Raw genomic sequence first — 26,384 nt, forward strand, 5'->3', positions numbered from 1 at the left:
GTAAGGTTCCTACTATGTTAGAGTTCCTTAGGAAGCTTAAAAGAAGCCAGTAGTGGGTATTAGAATTCTATATACTCTTCTTAGATTTTAAGAAAAAAGAGTGATGTAAACTAATTGTCACCACTTTTCTTTATATCACTTCTTAATGGGATAATGGCATGGTACTCTATGATGAGGCAATGTGATATTAAGTGTTCATATGATACGATATGATATAACAGTAACATGACTTCACTAATAAGATATTGTACAATAATTAGAATGAGACATGCCTTTGGGATTAAAAAAAGGCAGAGGGATGAGGAAAGGCATAAGAAAAACTAAGGTCACTGTAAAAGGAAGTGGAAAGAACTCTTAGTCTGCCATTTATCATAAAAACACTAGGTTTTATCCAGCAGAAATAGCTAGTTAATAGGTAAGTAAAATACACTATAAATATCTTCTTAAATAATGAAGCTGTAAATTTATTATAAAATGAAAATAATAAAATAATGAAAGATTCAATCTTTTCAAGATATTAATACACTGACAAAGTTATATTTTATGTATGAGTTTTCTATTCCTATCATTTTTGCTAATAATTTTAAGTTGTTTCTCTGTCCGCAGTCTATGGTTTTTTTTAACAAAGTCTAATAACATACAAGTAGTCCTCGACTTACAACAGTTCATTTAGTGACCATTTAAAATTACAGCAGCACTGAAAAAAGTGACTTATGACCATTTTTCACACTTACAACTAATGCAGCCTCTCCATCCATGGTCATGTGATCAAAATTCAGACGCTTGGCAACTGACACTTATTTTTGGGGGTCACGTGATCACTCTTTGCAACCTTCTGAAAAGCAAAGTCAAAGGACATACAGATTCACTTAACAACTGTGTTGCTAACTTGAACAACTGCAGTGATTCACTTAATAACAGTGGCAAGAAAGGTTGTAAAATGGAGCAAAACTCACTTAAATGTCTCACTTAGCCACAGAAATATTGGGCTCAATTGTGGTCGTAAGTTGAGGACTACCTGTGAATCTTTTTATGCAGTAGCATTGAAAGAGGAATAGGAGAAGTACAAAAGAAGCATATAGCCAGGAACCAAATTATGTCCAAATCTTGCAGGCTGCTGGGTTGCTATATATGCATCTTCTTTTGTAAAGGGAGATTAAAACTTATGGTTTAGAGCAGAAGAAAATATCATAATAGTGACATTGTATTTACTGTATTATTTAATGCAAATGTAATGTAATCCATTAAAAAAGGTAAAGGTTTCCCCTGCCAGTCATATCCAGTTGTAGGGGGCAGTGCTCATCTTTGAAGTATCTGAAGTTGCTTCAGGGGTCATGTGGCCAGCATGACTTTATGCCAAAGTCTCAGAGGACACTATTACCTTCCCACCAAAGTGGTACCTATTTATCTACGTGCTTTCAAACTGCTAGGTTAGCAGGAACTGGGGCAAGTAACAGGAGTTACTTAGGCCTCGAAGTGCCAATGTTACGATCTACAAGCCCAGCATCATAACTGCTTGGCTGCTGCGCCCTTATTAAGATAATATGGTTCAGTCAAAGCATTGTTCCATATAGTGAGCAATGCTCCAAGGCACTGGGCAGAGACCTATTTCCTATACTGAGATTATAGATTAAATTTTTCTTACAAATTTCACTTTCTGTAACATTTTTAGCTGTCTCAAGATCTGCTTCTGAAAATCAGAAATTCTGTTCTCCAGAAAACAATTGATGGTATGAGAAAAGAAGGTATCCCATACATAGGTAAGTGGGAGAATTATTCTTAGTTGATTGCTTATGATATAAACACATTATATTAGTTGCCATACAAGATTCAGGATGAAAAATGCTTACCTGTAAGCTTCTAATAATTACCATACAAAAAGATGCAGGAATGCAGAAGGAGCAGGAATTCAGGTATTAGTACTTAACTAAGTTATCTAAGCTTTCGAGAGGAACCAGACTTTATTTATGTATGTACTTATTTTATTTATGTACTGCCCATCTCCCCAATAAGGCAACTCTGGGGAGCCTATAGAATATTAGAAGATAAATAGAAAAGAAATTAAAAAATTAAAACTATGCAAAAAAAACCAGAACCAAGGTGAAAGGCAGCACGGGGATGAGGCCTTCTTACTCCCTCAGCCACCTCCAGTACTGGGCTGTAAGCCCAGTGGCAAACCTAAATTTTAATGCCGTTCTGGGGGGCCAAAAGGATGGAGCAGTTCTCACCTCTGGTGGCAGAGTGTTCCATAGGATTGGGGTTACAGTGGAAAAGGGTCTTCTCCTTTCAAAGATGTATCTTTTATCTAGGTTGTACATGTGTTATTGTTGAGTGATAATATTCAACAGTATTATGAACACAATTATCAGCATGATTGTTCTGCAGGTATTTCTAGACAATTGTCCAAGATGTGTTTGTCTCCAGTATTTTTTGTTCTTCAATAAGGTGTGCTTTATGCGGGGTTAATGCTAACGAAAGATGGACCTAAAGTTTTGGAGTTCAATTGTCGATTTGGTGACCCTGAATGCCAGGTGAGAATAATTAACTGCAATCTTTTACATGTCTGCATGTTGATATCATAGTTCAATAAGGTCTATTAAAATATGCATATTGTCTTAGCCCAGGGGTGGGCAACCCAAAACACTCAAACAGCCACTTGGACCCGTTTCCCACCAAAAACAAAACACCGGGAGCCGCAAAACCCTTTTGATATCTAAAATGAAGATAACATTGCATATATCCTTTTTTACCTTTATTATAGGTGTGTGTGTGTGTGTGTGTATGTACACACATTAAAAATAAAAGTAAAAATATGACTCTTGGGAATATCCATACTATTAAAACAATGATCACCAAGAGAATGCTTTAAGAGAATAAAATTACATACACACAAAGGTAAAAAAAGGATATATGCAGTGTTATCTTCATTTTAGATGTCAAAAGGGTCTCTCTCTCTCTGTCTCTCTCCCTCCCTCCCTCTCTATCTGCCCTTGGTCTGCCACTCCTCTTCCCCCACTCTCTTCTTTCTCTCTCTCTTTCCTCTCTCTCTCTCTCTCTCTCTCTCTCTCTCTTTCTCCACCCCCTCCTATCTGCTGCTCACCTGGCAAGCTTCAAGCTGTTGTCCAACAAGCTCAGGGGTAAGCAACCTCGTCTCTTTTATGACTCATGGACTTCAACTCCCAGAAATCCTGAGTCAGCCTAGCTGGGCTAGCTAGCTCTCTCCTGCCCTTCCTGCTTCCTGCAGAGACGCAGCAAAGGGAGGAGCTCCGCCCAGTAAGCTTTTCAGCTCCTCGGAGAACACTGTGAGTGCACTCTCTTTTAAAAACACACACACACACACACACACAGAGAGAGAAAAGCAGGGAAGCGCAATTGCCTCTCTCTGTCTCTGTCTCTCTCTGCAAAGGCAGAGGAAGCTGGGAGCCACAGGGGAAGGCTCAAAGAGCCGCATGCGGCTCCGGAGCCGCAGGTTGCCGACCTGTGGCTTAGCCAATACAATATTCAACCTCTTCTGAACCAATTTTGATGATTGCATTGGTATAGACTGCATAGCTTTAAACTGAATACTTATTTGGAATATATATTATTGATTTCAAAGTTTGTAGGATTTTAGCGGATTATTTACTAAAACAGCCATCACTATCAACAAAGAGCTTTTTCTGCATCTTTTACCAGTATATATCAAATCTCAGTATTTCTTAATTTGCCCAGTTATAAAATTAGCAGTCTTTCCCCTCATCTCATCCAAGATTAATCAGTGATCTCTTATCCAAGCACTAACTAGAACTGTCGTTACTGATTTCTGATATCAGCCAAGGTTAAAAGTTGCCATCACCAGAGGAGGGCTTAATGGAATATGCTTCTTAATAAATATGTTTAGAATCTTAATATGCTTCTTTAATAGTCTTGTGAATGTCACATATTTTGTAGTTTAAATAACAACATAACTTTTGTCTGCATTTTTGTAGGTAATTCTCCCACTTCTTAAAAGTGACCTTTATGAGGTTATGCAAGCAACTATTGATCAGAAGTTGTCCAACTGCATACCTGTTTGGTTTGAGGATCGTGCAGCTGTTACTGTGGTGATGGCTAGTGAAGGCTATCCAGGAAATTATGCCAAGGGTTTGGAAATAACAGGTATGAAACAGTCACATAGAATCCCAAATACAGTATTTTCAATGTTCCCATTCCACTGGAGGCTGTGTGAATTTCTTGGTATCACATTGCCTCAAATAACAAAAGTACTAGCTTTAACCAGTTTGTTTTTTTAACGTGTTTAGCTTCTGCATTAGAATACAGGTAATCCCCCAGGTATGAATGTTCATTTAGTGAGTTTTCAGAAAAATGAATTTATTCAGAAAGGGTACTTACATTAGAAATTCAAAATTGCGAGCAAAAAGAGGTCTCTGTAGCCATGTGACTTGGATTCAGTTACTGCTGCAGCGGTGGCCATTTTGAACTCTGTGACTTGCCTGGGCGGCAGGTTACGAATGTAATTTCCTGAAGCTGAAGGGTTTTGTTTTTTTTGTCCCTGGTCACATGGCCTAACAAGAGCTGGGCGCTGATTTGTTTTTGCTTTTTGGGTGGAGAATCTGCTCCTGCCTGGGCTTGAGGACTGCTTCTGTATTTTTTTTTAATTGTTACTCTATAATAACAAAACTGTTTGCAAGCACTTTGGGACCTGTTGTGCTTCTTAAGTATTGTATTTGCAAACTATTGTGTTTGTAAGTACAGTACTTTGTAAAGATAGAGTTTGTTTGCATTTTCCTTGAAACTGCTTGTAGAAATGCTAGCCAGGATCTACACAAAACATTCTATAACGTTGTGTTTCCTTGCTTTTATTTTGGAGATTAGAATATATTACTATAGTTTGTAGGTTTTAAATTTAAATTGCCTTCAGATGTTATGGGTGCCCCATCATTGGAAGCTTTTAAGAAGAGACTGGGTAGGCATTTATCAGAAATACTCTGTTGTGAGAGCAGTGGGTTAGACTAGATCACAGGTCGGCCACCTGCGGCTCCGGAGCCACGTGCAGCTCTTTGAGCCTTCTCCTGCGGCTTATTGGGTGGGGCTCCTCCCTTTGCTGCGTCTCAGCAGGAAGCAGGAAGGGCAGGAGACAGCTAGCGAGCCCACTTATGCTGACTCAGGAATTCTGGGAGTTGGAAGTCCATGAGTCATAAAAGAGCTGAGGTTGCCTGCCCCTGAGCTAGCCGAATAAGAATGTATGTCAGTTTGTTGGAGAACAGCTTGAAGCCAGCTTGCCAGGGGAGCAGAAGATCGGAGAGAGGGGGAGAGAGAAAGAGAGAGAGCAAAGAAAAAAAGAAAAAGAGGGAGATGAGGGGGAGAGAAAGAGAAAGGGGGGAGAGGAAAGAGAGTGAGGGAGAGGAAAGAGAGAGAGAGGGAGAGGAAAGAGGAAAAAGAAAAGAGGGAGAGGAAAGAGGAGTAAAAGGGGGAGAGGGGGAGGAAAGAGAGGGAGAGGAAAGAGAAAGAAGGAGAGGAAAGAAGAAAGAAAAGGAGAGGAGAGAGAAAGAGAGGGAGAGGAGAGAGAGAAAGAGAGGGAGAGAGAGAAAGAGGGGGGAAGCGCAAGTGCCCCCCCCACACATACACTGAGGTAAAAGGTAAAGGTAAAAAAGGATATATGCAGTGTTATCGTCATTTTAGATGTCAGAAGGGTTTTGCGGCTCCCAGGGTTTTGTTTTCAGTGGGAAACGGATCTAAGTGGCTCTTTGAGTGTTTTGGGTTGCCTACCCCTGGACTAGATGACCTCAAGATCCCTTCCATCTCTGTTACTGTTGCAAGATGAGAGTTCTGCAGATTTGATGCAGAATCACAAAGAGATATGGCTGCCCTCAGTAAGGCCGGCACACTGAAATGGACAAATGGTTAGAAATGCATCTTTCAAATTCAAAGATATCTAAATACAAAAAGTGCAAGTAGTCCAAGGGTTTTTACTTAAGATTTGGACAATTATATAAAATAGTTAAATATGGAAGATATAATCAAGTTGCTTACCATATACATATATTATTTGTGTTGCTTCAGAGGTTGAAGACATATATTATTTGAATGGCAGCTATATAATAAAGTAAAAGACCAATAGGGTATCTTAAACCACACATTAAATGTACAGCCCAATTACTGTAGATGCATACATTAGAACAATATATTTAATACGTTGCCAGAACCCGAATATAGCATATAATTTGACCTTTTATCTGAATAAAACAGTACTATTGAGACTGTTGTATATATGAATTTTATTTTCTTCAAATTTTGCCTTTTACTCTATTATATATAAACTTATTATAGTCTTGCATTTTGATACGGCCTAATGGCTAATTGCTAACTAATATTATGGATGATTGCACAGTCAGATGTTTAGACTGGATTTGGCATTTTTATCTACCAAGTGTGCTGTTGTTGTTATATTATTGTTGTTGTTGTTGTTGTTGTTATTATTATGATGATGATGATGATGATGACTACTACTACAAGAGAAGATATAATTGGTTGTATCAGAAGTGGAAACCTATCACTTCCAGATATTCTGGATCACCACAAACCCCGGAAAGCATATTTAGTAGTCAAAGTTTCCAGGCTTTGATCAGGTTTTCCAAATAATTTTATCCTGTATCCTAACCAGGCTTCCCCAATGCAAATTTTAAAAGTTCTGTTGCCCTGCAGTATTTGTAGTTTATGTAGGATTTTAATTTAGAGGGGTTGGTTGAATAAGCTCCTGTGAGGAGTTAATAGGTTGTCTCTGTTTTGATTGATCCACCTCATTTGTTTGCTTTGTGTGACCTAATGTGCCATCTGATTGGATAATCAAACATATTCAGCTCCATTGAGCTGTTGACGTCCCATTAACCGAGTACCAGGCTTCTAGGAATTCTGACTTTCCTGCTTTACATGATCATATATATTAATGTAATTTAAATGCATAAATAAATTTTAGAAAAACTGGTGAGAAACACCTGGAAGTAGCTTGTTCATTATGTCATTTTATGCTATTGTGTTATTACTTGTAGTCTTTACCAATCAACAATAGCAGTAACAGAAGTCATAGTATTAGCAATAGTAGTAGTAGTAGTAATAATAGTAATTATGGTAATATACACACAATAGATACATAGAAAAAGTTTTAGTATCCAAATGTTATTTAGTTATAACATATTGTTGCCTTACAGGATTTTCTCAAGCTAAAGTACAAGGTTTGGAGGTATTCCATGCTGGCACAACCCTGAAAGATGGCAAGGTGGTTACCAGTGGTGGAAGAGTCCTCACTGTGACAGCTATCAAGAAAGATCTTATATCTGCACTGGAACATGCCAACAAAGGAGTTGAAATCATTCGTTTCAAAGGGGCCATTTATAGAAAGGATATTGGTTATCGGGCTATTGCTTTTCTTAAACAATCCAGGTATCTATTTGAAGGCAGAACTAAAAATTGATAGTTAAATTTAAGCAAGCAGAAGACATGCAAGTCATTATAAATTGCTGCTTGATTTAATTTTTATACAGTGAAAGCTTGGTTTATTAGATTAAGGCCCTGTCTCCTAGAAGCCCTCAGGGACTACACACCTTAGCTCCACATCCTGTCTTGGTGTGCACCTTGACAGTTACTGCTGCCACAAAGGGATGCCTTTTCCTGATATCTCCTCCCTAACTCTAGATCCCCAGTTGAATTGTGTGATTAGGGAATTGAGATTCTCCTACTTGTCCCCTTGTATGGAGAAATAGACCAATCTCACAAGAAATACATAGACTGAATCCTAATTTTTTTTAGTGCAACTATATTAACAAAATTAGTATTTAATCCAGGAATTTGCTTGAGTTTATTTGAGCTGTAACAAAGTCTTTTTTTTAAAGAGCAAAATCCACCAAATATTAAAATTAGCATCAAAGTAATATCAAACATTTCTTGATAACACAATCTTTTGTACCATAATAATAGTCTCTTGATAAAGCTTTCTTTGCTTGAAAGTGTATGACATATCAGTGCACTGCAAGACTAATCTTCTGTAATGCAATAAAGCTACTGTGTAATCATATTTAGTTTTATTATTCTTAGTATTGAATAATTATTTGAAAAGTGATATAAATCCACTTCGCTAAATTCAGTGAAATGAATTTTATTTTAAAATTACCTTGTATTTTATTTTGAAGCATGTATATTTGAACAGCTATAACAGGACATTCACTGTGAAAAGCTATAGTATTCCATTGTAGCAAAATTGGAAAAAAAAGAGAAGTTTTAGAGTATTTTTGCCAGCTTAAAGAAGACAAAATGAGTGTTTTATAAACTCTCACGGACTATATCAAATGCAGCACTATGAAGTGGTCTTTGGGCCAGAAAAGGGTCTGTAATATTCAGTGAGTTCAATGTAATATTTAAAGAGTTAACATACCATAGTCTTGTATTTAAAAGTCTGATTAAACAGCTATTATAAGATATGAATTTATCACTGGACTTTGCATTGTATTCAGAAAGGAACCATTTTATTTAAATAGAATTATCTGGATACATAGTTGATTTGTGGTACAGTACTATAACACCATTTTAACATTTTCATTGTGCTAATGAACCCTAATATTGATATTTTTTTCTATTGAGGCCTTAAAATTGTTTAAGTCATTAAACTGCTTTATCATAAGCATGATTCAGAATTACTAAAATCTCAAGTGTGGCTAAAAGACCATTATACCTGTTCTTCCACAGGTTTACCCTTGATTGTAATCTATAACCTTGACATCCCACACCTTCAATAATACTTTATTTAAATAATTATTTGAAGTATGGTCTGTATTGGTTTACGTGTGGAACAATAACAAGTTGTAACAGTACTTTCATAAGTGCATGTGGAGAATGCAAATTAACACACATTTTTTTTACTTTTAAAAAAGTTATGTCATATTTTGGATATTAGTTGTAATATGATAAGAGCTATTCTTATTTTTTTCTTCTTTGAATACAGTAAAGAATCAGTAGAGTAAATCCATTGGAAAATTCTGTTGATGATGCACTTGAGCAAATCACTTCACAAAGGGACATTAAGAATCTTGCTTCCATGTGTTCAGTAATGCCATATACTATACTGGAGAGTTGAAGAACTATGTTGTAATTTGCTCTGATCTTTTTGGTTGACGTAATACCAGCTGAGGCCTCACACACACCAGAAATGACAGTCTTCTGTGTACTGAAACATAGTTACTGAGTTTTGAAATCAAAGTCAATATTTTTCTAAAAAATAGTTTTTTTTAGAACACCTAGCTTTAGAATACCGATAAAACTATATTTTTAGAACACAAACCTGTTTTTAAAACACTAGTTTTTAAAGGCTAAATTTTTCTGTTATGTTTGCTGAAGGTAAAAAAGCAGGATGAGTAAAAAGTCCTTACAAATCGACTATAAGCATTAGAAAATACAACTGCAAAATAGATTGTATATATGGGCAAATTGATAATTGGCTATTCTGCCTTTTTAGAGGCCTAACATATAAAGACAGTGGTGTAGATATTGCAGCTGGTAACACCTTGGTTCAGAAAATTAAACCTTTAGCAGCAGCCACCTCTAGATCAGGTAAGATAATCTTATTACATTTTGTAGAAGTATGAATTGTCAGACACATGTTCATTTACTAATATTTACTAGTTACTAGATTTGTATTTTGCAATTAGAATTCAAGGGTGCAGAAATGACTGAGTATTGGATTATTATGAATTCCATTTGGGATTGTGTATATAATTCTGTTCCTTAGTTCAGCGGGACTTCTGTAAATCAATTAGCAATTAAAGCATTTATTTGCATGTCTACTCAGGAACTCTAGTTCAGACTGATGGAACTTGTTGATATCAAATAAGCCCTATTAAATAATTATTATTTGGTAACTAAGTGAGCAAAGGAATCCAGATTAATTCAGGCGCAGTGGGGAAGGGAGAACAAGCTTTTATTTCGGCCTCCCCCGCCATGTTACCTTATTGGAGAAGTTTAGGAATTCTGGGAATTGAAATCCCAATTCATCTTGAAGGTGCCATGTTGAGGGGAGTTGCTTTATTTCAACTAACACATTTCCAAATAAAATCAAAATTAGTACCCACAAATTCCTGACAGTTAGAACAATTAATCAGTGGAACAGCCTGCCTCCAGAAGTTGTGAAGGCTCCAACTCTGGAAGTTTTTAAGAAGAGACTGGACATCATTTGTCCGAAACAGTATAGTGTTTCCTGCCTGAGCAGGTGGTTGGACTAAATGACCTCAAAGGTCCCTTCCAACCCTGCTGCTGCTGCTGCTGCTGCTGCTGCTGCTGCTACTACTATAGAAAATCCATAATCGAAACAAATGTTATCCCATGCTTGCTGGCATATATTTTTTGTAGGTTTAGGTCAAAATTTGAAAAATGGGGAAATCAAGCCAGAACAACAAATTGACAAATCTTATAGTAACAACCCTTTTCCCACACTTGATAGGTTGTAATGCTGACCTTGGAGGCTTTGCTGGCCTTTTTGATATAAAAGAAGCTGGATATAAAGATCCAATTTTGGTTTCTGGTACTGATGGTGTTGGAACAAAGCTCAAGGTAATAAGAAAAGAAGACATCTCATAGTTTTTCTTTTTTGGTATTTTGCTGTTTATTTTTAGAGAGGCTGGTTTAAGCCTGAAACCAGGTTTCATAAGAAACCTTTGTAATGGATGTTAACAGTAGAACTGGGAGATCCAAGGCCAAATCCACCTCCACCATGGAAATTCACTTCATGATCATGTGCCCCTTGCTTTCTCACTCGCCCTACCTCACAGGATTGCTATTGTGAACTTAAAATTAAGGAGACTTCTTGAAGTTCTTGGAGACATATAAATCTAATAAATTTAGATCAAGAATTTCTAATATTTTTGGCCAGTGGTATATTTAGAAAGTTGGGAATATCTAAATCTTCAAAAAATGGTTGCTGTGGTGAAGATGACCATTCATAAAACATTCCTTTATTAGGTGAGAAATTACTACTGCGTGATGCTTTCAGCTTCCTAGGTAACAGTGTCGCCCATGGATTCCATATGGGGAATTCAAAGTAAGGAATACAGGGAATCACATGTTCTCTCCTTGAAATCTCTAGTCTAAAGTAGCCATGGCCACTGGGCAGCAAAACTATGCAGCAAAAGCTATAACTTTTATTAGGGCTGGCAAACAAATGTACTTTGGAGGGGGGGAACTGGCAAAGGCACTTTTTGTCAAGCCTCATCAAGATGAAAATTGTAAAATGATCGTGACATGCTGCTGTTTCTTCATTTTCACAACAGATTGCTCAGTTGTGTAATAAGCATAATGCCATCGGTCAAGACTTGGTCGCCATGTGTGTCAATGATATCCTAGCTCAAGGAGCCGAGCCTCTCTTTTTCCTTGACTATTTTGCGTGTGGGAAACTTGATGTCAGGATGGCTCAGACAATCATAGCTGGAATAGCAGAAGCTTGTAAACTAGCAGGCTGTGCTCTTCTTGGTATGGCTCTCTACTTCTATTATCACAGGAATTTTATCAGCTGGGGTGGTGTTTAGGAATCTAGGTGTTGTTAAGAATGTTATATGTGTTTTGTTGGAGCTGGCAGGAATCATTGTCCAGTGACTGGTTCATCCACACACTAACCCATTATTTGTTTTAATCATAATCTCTTGCAGAAATCATCATGGTGGTTCACATATATTACAAATCCGTAAACAATGATTTTAGAACAATCATTGTTAAGCCAGAAACAATATATTCCTTTGCTACTACAATCAAAACAACTCTTGATGACTTATATAGAAAAAATACAATATTAAAAGAGTAAATTAATACAAACACAATAGTAACCTGGCTTAGCTCAGGGTGTTAAACCCAAGCATTGGATTTGCAATTGGTTGGCACAAGGAGGATTTAAAGAGGTTGTCTAAAGAGACAGAGACTGGTATAGGTAAAATTAATTCCATGTTTTCCCCCTCTAATGTGCTAGTTTTGTACAAAAATTGTACAGTTCAACAGATTTACACTATGTGAATCTTCTAGGTCTTTAATTATACTAAGACCAAGTTCCCTGGGATGACCTTTTTTTATGGGATTCTATTTCCTTGTCAGCTAGGAATTATTGGTATTGAAATCCCACACTGTAAAAGCAGTCTTAACTTTTTTGTTTTGCCATTGTTGATTTGTTGTCTTCTACAGAATTGATAGGAAAGAATGGGCAAAATTTCATAGTAGGATTCTCAGGGCAGCACTATTTCTTAGAATTAAACCGTTTATGACATTCTAAACTATGTCATATTATAATCTATATAAGAATCCAGATAGCAAGATTACATAAAACTTCACAATAACATTTTTTCCATCCCCACCTCCCACACCACCCCCAAACTCAAGGCGGAGAAACTGCTGAAATGCCTGGCATGTATCCACCTGGAGAATATGACCTTGGGGGATTTGCTGTGGGTGCTGTAGAACGAGGACAAATGCTCCCCCACCTTGACAAGATCACTGATGGAGACGTGGTTCTTGGAATTGCTTCCTCGGGTATTCACAGCAATGGGTTTAGCCTTGTGAGAAAGATTGTTGAAAAATCCTCTTTAGATTTTTCCTCTCCTTCAGTGGGTGACTGTCCTGAGCAAACACTAGGTAAGCTCTTTCAATACAGTATTTTCATCCAATATAAATATTAATTTCTGGTTGTATAATATATTTAATATACCCATGTTTATACAAATTACTTTGTAAATATTTCCCCCCACCCCAAAAAAACGCAGGAGTTATCTCTGTCCTCATTTTCCACCATTGTTGAATTGGCTGAACTTAAGCCAGTTTAGGATTTCTGTCTTCAGCCAACACACCAATCCCTGAGGGCAATAGAATGTGTTTCAACAGTTGCATTGATTTATAAGCTAATAAATCTATTTTATTCACTTCCAATACAACTGCCCCTATAATATGCTTTTCATTTTCAGTGCAAATTGTCCAGAGATGCCCTAATCAATCATATTTCTTTCTCATTGGGATAAGTGGGAGACACTTGTATCCTAATCAGAGTCAAGAAGCTTTTTCAGTTCAGTTCAGGATTTATATTCTTTGCAATCATTTGATTGTTAGCACTCTGAGGGTTGATGGTTAGCTTTCTGAGAGTTGTTGAGGCCACTTGCGGGTTTGTCTGCATCCTCAGTCAGATGAATCAAAGTGTAAATGTTGTGGAACCTTCTTGGGACTGCTGTTCAATTTGAACATAGAGGGCCTCTTAAAAGAGCAGCCCTCCCTCAACAGAGCGGGAGGAATAGGACACACCTATCTCCTGTTTACAAAGCTGTCCTTTCAGCAGAAGCTTCTTGGATGGAGAGCAAAATGTTTTCAAGGGAAAAAACCAAGGAAGTCCAGTTGCCTTTTGGAAAAAGCACTTTGGGGCAACCATGACCTGGATGATTAAAAATCTCCATAGACACCCTATCAAAACTATAGGAACATATTCTGTTGTTTGTTTTGGGCAGGCTTCGTACTCATGTGTGTAAGGTTGGTACAAGAAATAAATAGAGAAGGTCAATTTAGAATGGCAAATGAAAGAGATTTAATCTCAAACTCTAATCCTCATCCATTCACTCATGCTACCGCATAATATTCTTCCTGCTCAATGGAAATTGGGTAAAAGTTTTGCCATTGAAGGGACTATTCATGTCCTTGGATATACTGCAAAGCCAGGATAAGCAAGCCACCATATTCAAATAGCATTACATTAGATTCTCTTCTATAAAGAATCCTTTCTCCAATTTAGTTCAGTTCACCCTCTGGATTGTAACACCCAGAATTTATATGTATCTCATTTACATTTATGTGGACTATAATTACTCTCCCATACCAATTTATAGCAGTCCTGGCCACAGAGGTTTCTCGGTTTTAATGAGGTACTTCGAAATTTACATACCTGTTCTTTCTGTGGGAATGCAGCCCTGTTTCACATATTATATGTTTATATGTTACTAATATGTAAGGGTGTAGGTCTATACATATGTTGTATATAGTATGTTTTAAATGTGTGTTATGTATGTGTACACTTTGAGAGGAAGCAACTAAATTTCATTTTTAATGTGTGCCATTGTGCCCACAGGAAAAAGTGACAATGAAATTTATCTAATCTAATATTAGATATGAAATGCTGCAGGAGGAAAAACAATGCAACTAGATTCCTTTGCAGCCTGAAACACACATGTGCAGGCTTCCTGCTGACCTAGAAACATGTATGTTGGCTTTTTGCTCAGATATCTGTGCACTGGATGCCAGACAGCATCCCTTTTATTAATTTTATGGGCCTCTCTTAATATGATTATTCTGTGAAAGAGACATCTCAGTAATATTAATTTTGGTTTCCTTATTCTTCTACTGCCTCAGTGGATGTCGCTGTTGTAATAATTCCTTCATTTTGGGGGTTTACAGGAGAACAGTTACTCACACCTACTAAAATCTACAGCAAGATTCTTTTGCCAGTGCTTCGTTCGGGTGATGTGAAAGCATATGCCCACATTACTGGAGGAGGGCTGCTTGAAAACATTCCTCGTGTCCTGCCAGCATCAGTTGGTGTAGTTCTAGGTAAGAAAGCTAAAGCAACAGTTGGAGATTTCTTGTTTTTTTTGTTTTTGTTTTTGTTAAATATGATTTTACAGATACATTCTTAGGCATTCTTTACAGGCTATTTTTTACCTTCTAAAGCAGTGGTTCTCAACCTTTCTAATGCTGCGACCCCATAATACAGTTCCCCATGTTGTGGTGACCCCCAACCACTTATATATCACCAGGTGCCAGGGGCATGGCCAAAGAAAAGGGGAAAAAAATGGCGGACAGCCTTGTTTGGCGACCCCCATGAAATGGTCGTTCGACCCCAAATGGGGTCCCGACCCACAGGTTGAGAACCACTGTTCTAAAGGCCTGGTTCAGATTTAATGTTGAACTGTAATTGTACCTTACAAAAAATCTGTCTCTTTAGGCTTTATATTCCCCTAGTTAAGAAAATTAGCAGCACCTGCATATGAGACAAAAAGCAGTATTACTTTATTTTTAAATTCTAGAATTGGGACAGAAATAGCACAGCTACCCTGCTCTTTATCTTACCCCAATCCCCACAACCCCCCATAGTATTTTGATAGACATATGCATTTCATAGATATGTAAGCTTTACAATCAATAGGGCAATAGAAATGAGAGAGAAAAGTGAAGCAAAGACATTTTGAGCTCTAATGATCTGGAGGTTGAGCCATTAACAAAGCAATTAAAAACAATGCTAGATGAGTTCACAATACAGGTAGTCCTCAATTTACCACATTTATTTAGTGACCGTTTGAAGTTACAATGGCACTGAAAAAAGTGACTTATGTCCGTTTTTCACACTTATGACTGTTGCAGTGTCCCCATGGTCACATGATCAAAATTTGGACAGTTGGCAACTGACTCATATTTATGACGGTTGTGGTGTCCCGGGGTCATATGATCACCTTTTGCAACCTTCTGAGAAGCAAAGTCAATGGGGAAGCCAGATTCACTTAGTAGCCATGTTACTAACTTAACAATTGCAGTGATTCACTTAATAGCTGTGTTACTAACTTAACTACAGTGCTTCACTTAACTGGCAAGAAAGGTCTAAAAATGGAGCAAAACTCACTTAATAACTGTCTTGCTGAGCAACAGAAATTTGGGGTTGAATATTTGCTGGTAGAATAGATTACTTTTCTCTGCATTCCTCTTCCCCACACCCCCAGTTCAGATTTGCTTTTGAAGGTGAGAGATCATGACAGAATAATAGAGTTGGAAGGGATCTTGAAGGTCTTCTAATCCAGCCCACTGCTCAAGCAGGGGATCCTAATCCATTCCAGATTGATTGTCCAGTCTCTTCTTAAAAGCCTCCAGGATGAAGCACCCACAACTACTGAAGACAAGCTGTTCCACTAATTAATTGTTCTGTCAGGAAATTTCTCCTTAGTTCTAGGTTGGTTCTCTTCTTGAGTAGTTTCCATCGTTGCTTCTTGTCCTGCCTTCAGGTGCTTTGGAGAATAGGCTAATCCTCTCTTCTTTGTGGCAGCCCCTGAGATATTGGAACATTGCTATCATGCCCCCCCTTCCTTCTTTTCATTAAATTAGACAAACTCTGTTCTTCATATGTTCTTCATATGTTTTAGCCTCCAGTCTACTAATCATCTTTGTTGCTTTTTTCTGCACTCTCTAGAGTTTCAACATCTTTTTTATATTGTGGTGACCAAACTGGATGCAGTATTCCAAGTGTGGTCTCATCTAGAAAAGCACATTTGTAGAAAAGAGAAAATTTTATTGTGTGACTTAGTCTTCCCATGATACTTGATATAATCTAATGAATTTTCTCAATTGCTATAAGTAACCATCAGAGCAGATGTTTATAGTTCTTACATTTTATAAATTGTATTCCAAACTTCAAACTCCCGAAACTTTTAAGTGCTATAATGTTTTGACCATAACATTTCTTATTTGAATATAAATGTTTATTAAAATAAATATCCTGGCTATTTTCAGATGCCTTGCATTGGAAGATACCCAGCATCTTTTCCTGGCTTCAGAGGGAAGGAAATCTATCAGAGGAAGAAATGGCAAGAACATTTAATTGTGGCATTGGTGCAGTCCTCATTGTACAGAAGGAGCTGGCTGGGAAAATCCTAAGTGACATTCGGAGACGTGAAGAGGCATGGTTGATTGGGAAAGTTGTGCAACATCAAGCAGGTTATGTTCAACCTCAATTTTCTGGGGATTACATGTGTCAGTATAGCAGTCCTGATTTCTATAATTGCTAAATAACAATATATAGCTATATCTTAAATGCCACCATTATTTGAACCTATTTTAGGACTTTTAGGACCCTTTCCAGGTGTTTAAAATAAAACTACCCTTTTTCACATATCTTGGATTTTCCTTATAATTTAATAGAAAATTAGTTGTTTTACTGAACTCTTGTGCTGTAATCTGAAATATTTGCAGTTAATGTTTAATTTCTAATATAAAGGTTCTGCTCATGTTGAAGTCAAAAACTTGCTCCAGGCCTTACGAGCAAATAGATTACAGTCCTTGCACAGCAAACAAATAAAAATGGAGCCACGCAAAACAAGAGTTGGCATCCTTATCTCTGGAACAGGTAAGTTCTTGTGTTTCCCATTGCAAGAAATGCAAAAAAACTTTAAGCATCTTTCTTTCATTGACTATAGTTTTCTGACAAACAAGCATAAAATAGTTTGGTCAATATGGACAGGAAAAGTATTTTCTGATTCTGTATTGATTTGATCAACATAATTCTTATGAAAATAGATCAAGTTTTTGAGTCCGTGTTTCTCTGTTTAATCATCTGTGTCTCTCCTTTAATATAATACATAGTTATAGTTTACTAAGTATTAAACTATAATTTCTATATGCAAATTTCTGAGGGAAGTTATTAAAGAACTGCAAAGTAAATATGTTTTAAAAGTGTTCCTATCCTAAGAGAATGGAGTATAGTATACCTATTTTTAATTTAGGAGTGGAGTTCCATTTGATTGGTTGGTTGATTAATTGCATTTTTAAAGATCTATATACCTTGACACATGAATTATATAATCCAATTCAAATTTTAGAACAAGACATACATTTAGAAGGTGTTTCTTCTAATGCCAATACTGTTTTATGTAATGCTGACACTGGAAAATATATGAACAGTATAGTAGAAAGTTTTAGCGTTTTCAAGTGTAAATGATAAGTTTTTATTTTAAATTTTATCTTATTAAAATAAAATTTATATTTTATTAAATTATTTTTTAAAAAACTTAATGAGTATAATTAAAATTAGAATATCTATTAAATACACTATCTTATTAAAGTAAAATATATTAAAATGAGAATGCATTTTTAGTTGTGACTAATGTTCATATTTTAACATTATTGTTGATTTTGGATGGATTGGGTTATTTTTTTACAAAGGAAGCTTTAACTTTTGTGAGGACTCAAATTGCCAGTTGGCTAGAATACTTAATTGTATTGTTAATTACATTGTTAATAGTACAATAGTGCAAACGCTCTCAGAGGGTTAGATTAGGCAACTATATCTCTTCAGCACTTATTCTTAATACGGGCTCCCCACAGGGCTATTTGTTGAACCCCCTACTTTACACCCTCTACACTTATGACTGCACCCCCACTCATCCCAGCAATATTATTGTTAAATTTGCAGATGATACAACAGTGGTAGGGCTTATCTCCAAGGGGGATGAGACTGCCTACCGTGATGAGGGGGAGCAGTTGCTCTTGTGATGCAGAGACAATAATTTGGTTCTCAACACAACTAAGACCAAGGAGCTTATAGTAGATCACAAGAGGAATAGATCAGATATTCAGCCCTTGATCAACAGCAGAGACTGTGTGTAGCAGGTGGCAACTTTTAGGTTTCTGGGTGTTACCGTAAAGGAGGACTTGACCTGGAGTGCTCATGTTATAGCGTTGGTTAAGAAGGCCCAGCAGAAATTATATTTCTTGAGACTTCTCAGGAAACAACAACTGAATGAAATGAAAATTGTTGAATGAATGAAAAACTGCTGGTGACCTTCTACTATTGCTCCATAGAGCATTGTAACTTATTGCGTTTGTGTATGGTTTGCTTGCTGCACAGTAGCAGATAGGAAAGTGCTCCAGAGTGTGATTACCATCGCCCAGAGTATTATTGGCTACTGTGGACAGCATTTAATTTTGTTGTGAGTTACACAATAACATAAAGATATTCTATTCCGTTCTGTTCTATTCTTGTGCAGAAAAATGGTCTAATGAGGAAAACTCATTGAATTCAATGTAGTTTATGTTTAGGTAAATTAAGGTTCTGGCTTATGTTTGTTTTATTTGCCAGGTACTAATATGGAAGCTCTAATTGCAAGTGCAAAGAAGCCAAACAGCTCTGCGGAAATAGTAGTTGTCATTTCTAATAAGGCTGATGCAGAAGGACTTAAAAAAGCCGCAGGAGTTGGGATTCCCACAAAAGTAGGTACTTTCGCATTAGCAGTTTATTGTATTTAGTTGTTGCTGCCTGAAATAAATAAGTAAACAATAGTGGGTCAGCCCTTATAAAAAATACCTAAGAAAGAGAAAACGTGCCCTTCTAGATTTGTCACAGATGGCAGATTGAGCACAGTTAAGACATCACAGGAGCCCATAAAGTAGGAAAATTGTGCTTGAGATGGAACAATTTGTGATCATCTGACAAAGCGTCATTAGAAACCTGAGTATCATAGCTGTTCTGGATTTTTTGTACATAAGAATGAAAACACTGAGCAAATGGAAAACATAGTTACAAGACATGGTTCTAAGCCATTTTTCCCAACTTTTTACTGTTGTTCCATGTCCTTTTCATTTATTTCCTGCTTGCTCCCCATCTTCTCACTTTGCTTCCTGTTTTTTGTGTACATCACTGTGTGATAGTTGTATTTAAGCATTTTCAATGTGCATGTGCAAGTAGATAAGGGAGTAAGAGAGTTTGTGTATGTTCAGCTATACTGTACATGTTTGTGGGAGAGTATGTATGCATTATCTGTATTTAACTTCATATTTAATTAGAAAGATATATCCCTACCACTTTGAGATTGCAGCCTTCTACATAACTCTCAAAAGCACACATGATCCTCATCCCATCAGAATTCCTTAAGATTTCTATGCTTAGGAGAAGGAACAGTCAACGTTGTGATCCTTAACTAAACTGGTCTAATAAAGGATAAAATAGCAACATTTAAGTATTCTATATTAAGCATACTGAAAACAGTTCAAGAAAAGGTAGATGTGGCTCTGCTTTATAAGATTCTATGGGATTTAACATGCCTGTGGAAAATATTTACAGCATGTTGTGAGATACTGCTACAACTACAACATCCTGAGTTTCTCATGCTAAGCTTGCTGGCCAGAGCTGGTGGAACCATTCAGCAGCCTAGATTCTCCACCCTTGGGTTATTGCAATTGAAATTATTTAGGTGCACTAAAATGTGTATAAAATGGGGGGGGAGGTTGTTGCTGTGTGGAAAAGAGACCTAAAATTAGGCTAGATGAGGCCATTGTATCAGATTTCCCCCAATACAGATTTTCCCCTAGAAGTTCTGGTTTGGACAAGGGCAGTTACCAGATGATAGGATTTTTTTTTTCATCTGCCATGAATTGCCAGCCATAATCTTTGCCAGCTGTAAACTCCAGATTACAACATAGAATTAATGTTATAATACTTGGTTATCACAAAAGTAACTAAGAAGAATGTGTGAAACACTTTGACATACTGTTACAGGGTATCCTACTCTGAATCTGTTTAAAGGTTCCTATTTCATTGTCTTAGTGCCCAGGGCCAAAATTAACCATGTAGACAATGATATATTGTTCTTGATATATCATATGTCTCCCTAAATGATTTCCAATTGATAAAATAAAGCTTTAAGTATCAGTGTTTTGTGTATTTAATGGAAGTATGATAAAATCAGACTTGTCTAATCTTGCTCCACAGTTTAACAATTATCATGGCTGGGGATGATGGAAATTGAGGTCCAACTTATCTGAAAGATGGCACTTAGGGTAAACTAGACTGCATTACATCTGTTTTTTCTACTGTTTTTTGTATTTTAGGTAATTAACCACAAGGATTACAGCAATCGTATAGAATTTGACAGTGCCGTTGATCAAGTCCTGAGCGAATTTTCAGTAGAATTGATTTGTCTTGCAGGATTTATGCGCATCTTATCTGGTCCTTTCGTTAGCAAGTGGGATGGTGAGCACTTCTGTGTTTTACATAGCAAACAGTTTGTTGTAGAGTCACTTTCCTAGAAGCAGTAACTTCTTAATTTAATCATTTTAAAAGTCTTCAGAGACTAACAGATTTGAAGTGAATCCTTTTATTTTGAACAGATGCATTTTGTAAGTTAAAAACTCCACTGATGTAAGGGACAATGTCATTATTCTCCGTGTTATTACTAAACAAGGTACATTGCAAGAATCTCCATATTGATAACCATCTATTCTGAGCTGATATGTTACTTAATTAAGATGAGGGCAAAAATCTTCCTATTTATTACCATATATATGTGTGTGTGTGTATGTGTATGTGTGTATACACACACACACACACACATATTGCGGCTCTCTTAGACTGAGAGACAATTGACTTCTACTATCATCACCATACGATCTCAGATAAACATATTTTAGAGTAAGAAATATTAGAAAGCCCAATGTGAAAAGGACCACCACCTCTTCTTTTTTTTCCCCGTCCTTACGTAGCAGGATGCAGGAGACAAATGGTCATTTTAGATATCTGAATCAATCCTTTGTAATAGAAGTCTTTTGAAAGAAATTGGGGTGAGAACACAACCAGAGGAGTTATAGTTAGAGTGGAGCCTTTATGAGCAGTTATGATGGGAACTTCATGTAATACACATCGGTATTTCTTTTAAAAGAGACAATGAAGCAGAACAAGGACACATGAAAGTATTGAGTTTTTCTTTAAATAAGAATTTGTTCTATCTACTGGCTTAATCTTTTTAAAATTAGAACTTAGGGGTCATGTCTGCTTGCTTCATCTACTATACAAATGCAGGGTCTTAAAGGTTTGTTATAAATCTTTAAAAGTTTATCAACAGACTGATTTTTACAAGTACTGCAAAAAGTCCAAATTTCAATTCCTAGGTTGTTAGTCTAAGAATCACAATAATAGGTTGATTACAGTTTTTCCTGAGATCTTGGAGAAACATTGCCAATCAAAACAGACAGAACTACATTAGATGACAATTTGTTGAGGTATCATTACAATGGATCGGAGCTTGGTTGATTCCAATCTAAATATGTATTGTATTGCAAATGCAATTAATACGTGCTGATGAAAGACTAGACATTAAAAGCATACATTGATGCTTATAGATTGCTGTTTCAAATTTGACATATTGCACTATATCAGTGGTTCTCAACCTGTGGGTCGGGACCCCATTTGGGGTCGAACGACCATTTCACGGGGGTCGCCAAACAACGCAGTCCGCCATTTTTTCTCCCTTTTCCTTAGCTGTGCTGCTCCCTTTTATTCTATTGGCTTTTGAAAGCCAATAGAAGAGACTCTCTTGAATAGAGTCTCATTCTATTGGCTTTCAAAAGCCAATAGAAATTGTCCAGGCTGTCTCTGCCCTGCTGAGCCCGCCAAAAGTCCCATTCTGCAAACGGGGCTGCACCAGTTGAATAGTCCTCAACTTACGACCAGTTGAGTAGTCCTCAACTTACGACCACTTGGGGGTCGCAGCATTAAAAAGGTTGAGAAACACTGCACTATATAGCCATAATTTAGACTTCAGATCTTGATTTATGCTTTATTTTTCCCTTTAAAGCAGAGTTCTAAATCATTGATTTGGCAATTTCTCCCTGACACCAACCAAGATTTATCAATATGTTTTGCCATTTGGTTTCAGATTTTGATTTGACCACTTCCAAACTATAATTTAGTTGACTGCATTGGACAGACATTACACAGTTTCCACTGTATTTTTAATTAAATTGGGGGGGGGAAGTGTTTTTATCTTATTTTATGCACACCCATTAATTTATATTTTAATTTTATAAAATTAGAAAAATGAACATAATAGCAGTGTATTCTTTTTTTTCCGTAGGAAAAATTTTGAATATTCACCCTTCTTTGCTGCCTTCATTTAAAGGAAGTAATGCCCATAAACTTGTACTGGAGGCTGGAGTCCGTGTCACTGGCTGCACCGTGCACTTTGTGGCTGTATGTGCTTATTTTTATTACTTGGTTGATCAATTTAGTTTAAAGCCTTTGGCTAGCAGCTTAACTGCTCATAACTACTTTTGAGAGCAAAGTATAGTGAACTCAACATAAAGTAATCAGGAATCTGAGCTATAATCTTGTAGTTTTGACAAAACAAAACTAAACAAGACATAAAAAATGTAGATAGAAAAAAAATATATACACATGGATTGTCCCCCTAGTGGAATACTGATAAATATATTTCAAGAATAATAGATTCTCCCCCTAGTAAAACAGGCCATAGTTGTTTGATCATTTAAGAATTAAGTTAGCCATTCTCACTGTATCCTTTGTTATTGCAGATGACTTTAAATTTCTGTATGTTGCTAAAGTTTTTTATTCTTTTCTTTCCAGGAAGAAGTTGATGCTGGAGCAATAATATTTCAAGAAGCTGTTCCCGTGAAGATTGGAGACACAGAGAAGACTTTGTCAGAAAGAGTGAAGGAGGCAGAACACAAAGCCTTCCCTGCTGCTATGCAGCTAGTGGCAAGTGGAGCAGTTCAATTAGGAAGAGATGGGAAGTTGTGCTGGAATTTGGAAGACCATCACTAAACAATATAGGGCATAAAAAGAGCAACAATTCTGGTGTATGTTTTGACTTCTGAGTTTGGCATAGGACAGCAAGATTTAAAATCTTAACCAAGCAACTCAAGCTAATATATCCCAAAATAAAAGGAATGAACTTGCCGAATTATACTCAAAACAGAATTAAATGGAGATAGGTCTAAGTGACAAGGCATTTGTGTAATTAGTATATCCACAGTATGTTATCTGAAAACTATGTGAAGAGCCGCTTGCCGCAAATGCTTGTCATTTTACCTGTCTGTTATCTGTCAGAATTGTGCTTCAAGGGATCAGACTCTATGTTTAACTCAGACTAAGAAAGGCACCACAAAAAAGAACAGGTCATAATCACAATTATGAATGAAGCATTTTAAAAGTACTAATGATAGTTTCACCTACTAAATATTAAGGTAATTTGGAATTAAGTTCCTTCATTTTTTTTCCATAGTAGTGATATCAAAAGAGTTTGTGTTTTGTAATCCTGTACTAAATACTGTGAACACAGCAGTACCAGTATTATTGAACAAAGCGGTATCATTCAGTACCAGATCTGTGTGTAACTGACCTCCTACATGACACAAATTTTCCACCCCCTTTTCTAAATACATTGTACTTGAAACATCCAAATCGTATATTTTTTCCATCATGGAATCAAGCAACAATCTTTTTCCAGGATATTTTTATCTTAACCGTTAATATTACGAAAACAAACAAATTCATTTAATTCCTGTTTGAAAGTAAATGTGGAATTATGGGCCTAAATATTACCTACTTTTTCAAAAGTCATATTATTACTTCTTTTAAAATGAATATAAACGATGTAGTTCCACTGAACTATATTTTTGTTACTAACTTAAATGATGAGAAGACAGACTATAACTCAGTTACTGTGACATTCCTTTTAACTTTGTTTTTATATCCAAAGATTTTGTGATCTCAACTCCCAATCTAATAAAATGTTTCAAAATTCATTTTTATATCAATGGATTTCTTTTTAATACCATAGGTGTAGGGGAATAAAAGTCTTATTGGTAGAGTAGTTGAAATTAACTTGTAACAACTGTGATTTCTAGAGAAATCAAAAGATGATGTTCAGAGAAGCCTGATGATGAAAAACATTTCTGCAGCCTGAAATAAATCACAGAGTTCCTGTTTCAGGCATTTAACACAAATAGTCCTCTGTTGTCTCTTGTGTCACTTCACAGAAATCCAGAATGTATCCATTAATAGTGGGAAGCGGTTTCAACTATATACCTTTTGCTACTCTTACTAAACTATGAAGTTTAGTAAGATGCGCAAGATGGGTTCATCCACCAGGTCTCTTATGCCTAGAAAATCATTTGATGGGGTAATAGTACTTTTTTTTCTTTTAATAGGTATTGTCTTAGAGCAGTGTTTTCTGACATCAGTGAATTCCAGATGCACAGATTTCACTCTCAGAATCCTCCATGGCTAATGCACAGCGAGAATTCTAAATATTTAAAGTCCACACAACTGGAAATTTCAAGATTTGGAAACACTGCCTTACCACTTCCTAAGGCTAAGTGCTTTACAAAGAAGTAATTGAGATCCACATTGCATACCAATATTATATAGGTGATCTTTATTACAGTAACTGACCAGCAAATCAAACAGTAGACAGATTAAAAGAAAAAGCACACAGCATAAGAATCTATGGTATTAGAAAAAATATATAAATATTAATTGGAAAAAATAGTAAAATGGCTAAAACCTAGAATGTTTCTAAAACATCAATAATGGTGCTTAGAACAATTTACTACAATGCAATGAATACAGGAACATGATGCAAGTAATAGAAACAATATGACAAATTAATTAGTAAAATGTTTTTTAAGCCTAGAATGCTGACGTTCTATCTATGGAATACTGAGCTATTAAGTGGATATATGTTTACTTGAGTTTTATCAATTTAAATGTATATTGGTCAGTAACAAATATAACAGGAGAAATAAAACCTTGACACTATGAGACTTCAAGAACAGGGGTAGGTTGATCTTTAAGGTGTTAGAAATCTCTTTGGTATATATACTTTCCAGAGATTTCCTTTAACAAGCATTAAGCAATAGTTATCTGCATCTTTTTCCTTGTATCCACGAAGCATGGACATTGTAGAGCAAAACTTACTGATAAAATATAAAGATAGAAAGATAAAATCTTAAACTTCCAGAACAATTAAATCTTATTCACTATATCAATAATCTAATACGAACTGCAAGTCTCAAATTTATTTGTATTATCAACTTTACTTACGTTGCTTACCATTTTTTATCACAAAGACAGATTTAATTCATATTTATATACTTAGTACACAACTGTTAGATATTTCCATTAAAACCTTTTTGATGATGATGATATTATCCATTCTGTCTATGGAGATTCTCAGTCATCTAGGTCAGGGCTTTTCAACCAGTGGTATGGGTACCACCTGTGGTACATTGGCACCTGGCAGGTGGTACGTGACCATCCTAGAAAAGTGGTAGTGGGGGAGGGGAATGAGCTGAACCAGCGCAGCACCGCACAAGCCTGAGCGAGAGATGGCTGGAGCTGCAGGGCTGTCAGGGCTCAGCGGAATCGCCTGGATCAGTGCCACTTTCCAGCTGATTGGTGCTTCTTCAGGGCTGGTGAATGTTTTGATTTAGGAGCTTGTAATCCAGAGCTCAATTGCTGCAGATTAACTACGGATTACAAAAATTAAGCTATCCTTGTGCCATTTCAATTAATAGAAAGGGGAAGGCATTTCTTTCTTTCAGTCTTGCTCCTATATTCTTGGTTGAAGAAATAGTGGCAGCAAATGTCAGGGCCATCTATAACTGCTTCATCTCCTGGGCTGACCTTTTTGGTGATGCTCAGTGGTAAGAAAGTCCTTGACAATTAATGATTTAGGTATTGCAATGTAAATTGATAGAAAAAAAAAGCCCAGGCTCAGTGTCTAATGCAGCTATTGGCCTTTGGGAAGAGGAACTATTTGAAGCTCACATTATTATGCCCATGCCTTTTC

At 36.5% G+C, this 26,384-nt stretch overlaps 1 protein-coding gene across 6 annotated transcripts in view; it reads left to right on the forward strand.

The window, feature by feature from the left end:
- GART (phosphoribosylglycinamide formyltransferase, phosphoribosylglycinamide synthetase, phosphoribosylaminoimidazole synthetase) overlaps positions 1-24,342 on the forward strand; it is a 44,246-nt gene extending 19,904 nt beyond the window's left edge. For 5 of the 6 annotated variants that reach the window (XM_039318936.1, XM_039318920.1, XM_039318951.1 and 2 more), the window contains 15 exons: positions 1,673-1,760; positions 2,446-2,531; positions 3,969-4,137; positions 7,188-7,419; positions 9,485-9,579; positions 10,466-10,575; positions 11,292-11,490; positions 12,385-12,636; positions 14,434-14,586; positions 16,534-16,737; positions 17,018-17,146; positions 18,878-19,008; positions 20,626-20,767; positions 22,647-22,762; positions 23,156-24,342. In XM_039318936.1, the coding sequence (XP_039174870.1) occupies positions 1,673-1,760; positions 2,446-2,531; positions 3,969-4,137; positions 7,188-7,419; positions 9,485-9,579; positions 10,466-10,575; positions 11,292-11,490; positions 12,385-12,636; positions 14,434-14,586; positions 16,534-16,737; positions 17,018-17,146; positions 18,878-19,008; positions 20,626-20,767; positions 22,647-22,762; positions 23,156-23,353 (2,304 nt within the window). In that variant the 3' untranslated portion in view covers positions 23,354-24,342. The remainder of the gene's footprint in view (positions 1-1,672; positions 1,761-2,445; positions 2,532-3,968; positions 4,138-7,187; positions 7,420-9,484; positions 9,580-10,465; positions 10,576-11,291; positions 11,491-12,384; positions 12,637-14,433; positions 14,587-16,533; positions 16,738-17,017; positions 17,147-18,877; positions 19,009-20,625; positions 20,768-22,646; positions 22,763-23,155) is intronic. The other variant, XM_039318957.1, reaches the window with a different exon arrangement.
- Positions 24,343-26,384: the final 2,042 nt, after the last annotated feature.

The sequence above is a fragment of the Crotalus tigris genome, unplaced genomic scaffold (genome assembly GCF_016545835.1).
Source record: "Crotalus tigris isolate CLP2741 ecotype Arizona unplaced genomic scaffold, ASM1654583v1 scf7180000017601.7605149639:7615979, whole genome shotgun sequence".
In the NCBI taxonomy this organism is placed as follows: domain Eukaryota; kingdom Metazoa; phylum Chordata; class Lepidosauria; order Squamata; family Viperidae; genus Crotalus; species Crotalus tigris.